At 33.4% G+C, this 4,150-nt stretch overlaps 1 protein-coding gene across 1 annotated transcript; it reads left to right on the top strand.

Moving 5' to 3' along the window:
• Nucleotides 1-935: 935 nt before the first annotated feature.
• LOC143530365 (zinc finger protein JACKDAW-like) lies at nt 936-3,463 on the top strand. Its single transcript, XM_077025916.1, has 3 exons — nt 936-1,369; nt 1,871-2,270; nt 2,491-3,463. Exons 1-3 carry the CDS (start codon nt 1,237-1,239, stop codon nt 3,365-3,367), a joined length of 1,410 nt encoding a protein of 469 aa, XP_076882031.1. The 5' UTR covers nt 936-1,236; the 3' UTR covers nt 3,368-3,463.
• Nucleotides 3,464-4,150: the final 687 nt, after the last annotated feature.

The raw sequence follows: 4,150 nt of genomic DNA, 5'->3' as shown, positions 1-4,150 counted from the left end.
AATACTTAAGCCTCCATAACTATTGAGTCTCTTACGAGTTCGAAAGTGTTCTATTTTTTAAGCGGTAAAGCCTATTCAAGCTCCACAGTCCACCCTTACCCGCGCGAAACCTCATGAACAAGAATTTGGTTCATTAGTTAAATGATATATCCAACGGTTATTTAGTTTAGTTTTAAAGTTGGTATTTGGTTATAGTAAGTAGATTAATTAGGCATTTCGGTTATTTGCTTTTGTATCCTTCTACAATGTTTTGTAAAGTTTAACTTCAATTCTCCCAAGTAGTTTTTTGAGGAATAAGAATATATAAAGATTGTACACGAATACTAGAAAAATTTCAAAACGACTTTGTAAAGTATGTATGATTTAGTCAACTACAGAATTCTACTTCTAGTATTGTATTATCGAGACGAAATTGTCTACCTTTTTAGACCACATTATTTTTCCCATGGTCTTTTTACTAATAAAGTTAGTTTCATTTCCCAAGCTGTAGCTAAACTTTCTCTAGTTATGTGCATGCAAATGTGTGTATTATAATATTATATTGTTTTGATAGATACATGGTGTTTATTGATAATAGGAATTATTTGAGGTGCAAAAAAGCTACAAATGACACACAACTCTACACATTCTACTTACAAGCAGCTAACAGCCAATACACACACATCATATATATGTATATGTACACACTATATCTATATTTATTTATATATTTATCTAGAGAGAGAGAAAGCTACGAGGGGCCCATGAAGCTAAATATATGGCTGACCATATTTTAAATTGAGGGCTAAAGATAAAAGGATAGAAGACGAAGAAAGAGTAATCAAGCTAAGCATCCTAGGGAGAGAGAGAGATTTAAAAGTTATCTCGTTTTTGGTGTTTTGTTGGTTTTGGTGTTTTGTTGGTGATAAAAACACAACAATTTGGTTGTTTTGTTAGTAAACTCTACCAGTTCTCTCTTTCTGTCCTAACAACAACAACAAGAGTCTCTCTTTAGAATATTGTTTGTGCTCAAAAGTAAACTGTTTTTTACTTCTTTTTTGGCACAATCCTACATATACTCCTTGTTTCAATACATAAAACCAAATCATATCCTTTCCTGTTTACTAATTTGTTTTTGTTTGCTACTTTTGTTTTCAAAATCTTCTTCTTTGTATTTCACACTGCTTGCTTGCTAAACTACAACCGTCAACCAAAGCTTGCTTTCAATCTTAATCTTTGCTACAAAGGTTACCAACCATGATGTCAGGTGATATGTTTCCTATTCCTCTTCAAGATCATCATTATCATCCTCAACAACCTCTTGAACCAAACTCTAACTCTAAACCTGTCTCCAATCTCAAGAAGAAAAGAAACTTACCAGGAACTCCAGGTATATATATATATAGATATTTAACATATTCATCTTGTTTTTTTTTGTTTCTTTACTTTTCATAAGTTAGTAATTATTTAAAGATTTCTTGACCGGTTAACTTGGTATCATGATTTCTATAGTTTTTTGATAATTTGGACCTCTCAAGTTCAACTTTAGGACTTCGTTATTGACATGTTAATTATACAACAATAAGTTAATCAAAAAACTTAGCAACCTTCTACTGTTGAGCAATTAAAAGGTCTGAATGATGAAGAGACAGCTTCTCTGAATCATAGGCTTCATGAACTATTAAGATGTATCTTTTAAGGAACCAAACATACTCTACTTTACCTGTGACCGATTCAGATGTAGTCTCTTAATGGAAAATCATTAAGCAGCTATCAAACATTTTAATCTTTAAAAGTGAATAATTTTGTATGGATGTAACTTTTAAGCTATGGTGCTATTCCTCATACATGTTGTGCTTATGCTAAATAAACATGATTAAATAATTAACAGATCCAGATGCTGAAGTTATGGCACTATCACCAAAATCCTTAATGGCAACAAACCGATTCGTATGTGAAATATGCAGCAAAGGGTTCCAACGAGACCAAAACCTTCAACTTCACCGGAGAGGCCACAATCTTCCATGGAAGCTAAAGCAAAGGAACAGCAAAGAACCAATTAAAAAGAAAGTCTACATTTGTCCAGAGAAAACTTGTGTCCGCCATGACCCATCTCGAGCACTTGGAGATCTCACCGGAATCAAGAAACACTTTAGCCGGAAACACGGAGAGAAGAAATGGAAGTGTGAAAAATGTTCCAAGAAGTATGCAGTTCAATCTGACTGGAAAGCTCATTCCAAGACTTGTGGTACTAGAGAGTACAAGTGTGATTGTGGCACACTTTTCTTCAGGTGTGAATGTACTTGCTAGCTACTTATTACACTTCATGATTATTATTAATCTTTGACGTGAATCTTGGTTTTTTGGTTTAAAATCATTAAATAAATGCTTGGACAGTAATGCACTTCAACATTAAATGTGACATGGATAAGTGATATTTCTATTATTGTTTTAATGTTTAATGTTTAACTAGTGACATTAATGTTTAATGTTACAAATGTTTTGGTGTAGGAAGGATAGTTTCATAACTCATAGGGCGTTTTGTGACGCGTTGGCGGAAGAAAGTGTTAGACTAAGCTCGGTGACACCGAATGGTCTAGGCTTGAAACACGAAGGTATGAACGAGCCCATGACAAACCCTAATTTCCCTCATGGGTTTTCCGGAATAACAAATTTTGGGTCGGGTTTTGGACCGGATTTCGGGGATCAAAACAAGCCAAGATTATCACTTTGGTTAGACCAAGCGAATTCGCAAGTTAATCTTTCTGCAATGGATCAAATGAGTATGAATTCGAATCTCTACATGCCATCTAGCTCGGCTGGTTTAGCCGATATGGTTAGTGGTTATGGTTCATCTTCATTAGCACCATTGAGAGAAAGTCTAAAAGAGGAAACCCTAGCTTCTTTAAACTCAATGAACTCAGCCCATCAAACCGAGCCGACGGGTCCAATGTCTGCGACCGCACTTCTGCAAAAAGCGGCTCAAATGGGTTCGACCCGAAGCAACCCGTCAATCTTTGGAACTAGTTTTGGGCTCATGAACTCATCCAACACTACATCAAACAATGCAGTCACCTTGGTGAACAACAATAACATCACAAATCAACTACAAGTTTCAACCACAATGAACATCAACAATAATTCTTCGAATTCAAGTCCTCAATCGTGCGATATTGATCATCAACAAATGATCATGTCAAGAAACGAAACGATGGCACCGTTGAAGATGATGCACCGGAGCTTTAGCGGCGTTGATAATGGATTAACAAGAGATTTTTTGGGAATGGGAGGTGAAGGTGGCCGGCCATTGTTGCCTCAAGATCTAATGAAGTTTGCATCTTATGGTTCAACTATGGGATCAATGAGGCAATTTGCTAGTAATAACTAGATGTTTAAATTTGTTGCTTAATTAATTTGCATGTCCTCATGATCGATCATTTGTGTTTGATGTAGCATAATAATTGTTATGTATTTATAGACTTAATTTTGCCAATTGTTGCACTTCTATTTGGAAACAAAATGGTTAATTTGTTTTTATATATAAGGTTGATAACATTCTATTTAAAAACAAAGTGAGATCCTTTTTTAGTTAAGTTTAGCGGTTGTAATGACAAATTATCAATTGTTGTATACGATCAATCTTGACTAGACAGAAAATTCAAACGTAAAACTTTGTTGTTTGTATATATAACTTATTAGTAAAAAAAAAGAGGACCCATAATATAAGTTTTTTCCACATATGTTATTAGTTAAGTTTAGCGGTTGTAATGACAAATTATCAATTGGTATACGATCAATCTTGACTAGACAGAAAATTCAAACGTAAAACTTTGTTGTTTGTATATATAACTTATTAGTAAAAAAAAAGAGGACCCATAATATAAGTTTTTTCCACATATGTTATTAGTTAAGTTTAGCGGTTGTAATGACAAATTATCAATTGTTGTATACGATCAATCTTGACTAGACAGAAAATTCAAACGTAAAACTTTGTTGTTTGTATATATAACTTATTAGTAAAAAAAAAGAGGACCCCTAATATAAGTTTTTTCCACGTATGTTATTATTTGATTTTTCATCTAAAACAAACATATTTTAAATCTAATGATTATACTTATAACATATATAGTTTTCACACTATTTAAATGACTTAGTTTATAAATATATGAAA

Source organism: Bidens hawaiensis, unplaced genomic scaffold (assembly GCF_021521415.1).
Source record: "Bidens hawaiensis isolate Kalapana, Puna unplaced genomic scaffold, B.hawaiensis_p1.1 tig00008933_1, whole genome shotgun sequence".
NCBI classification, from domain to species: Eukaryota; Viridiplantae; Streptophyta; class Magnoliopsida; order Asterales; family Asteraceae; genus Bidens; species Bidens hawaiensis.
This window is presented reverse-complemented; position numbering and strand designations above follow the sequence as displayed.

Coding starts and splice junctions, on each gene's coding strand:
- LOC143530365 (XM_077025916.1), top strand. CDS start 1,237: ATGATGTCAGGTGATATGTTTCCTATTCCTCTTCAAGATCATCATTAT. Junction 1,370..1,870: donor AAACTTACCAGGAACTCCAG/GTATATATATAT, acceptor AATAATTAACAG/ATCCAGATGCTGAAGTTATG. Junction 2,271..2,490: donor TGTGGCACACTTTTCTTCAG/GTGTGAATGTAC, acceptor GTTTTGGTGTAG/GAAGGATAGTTTCATAACTC.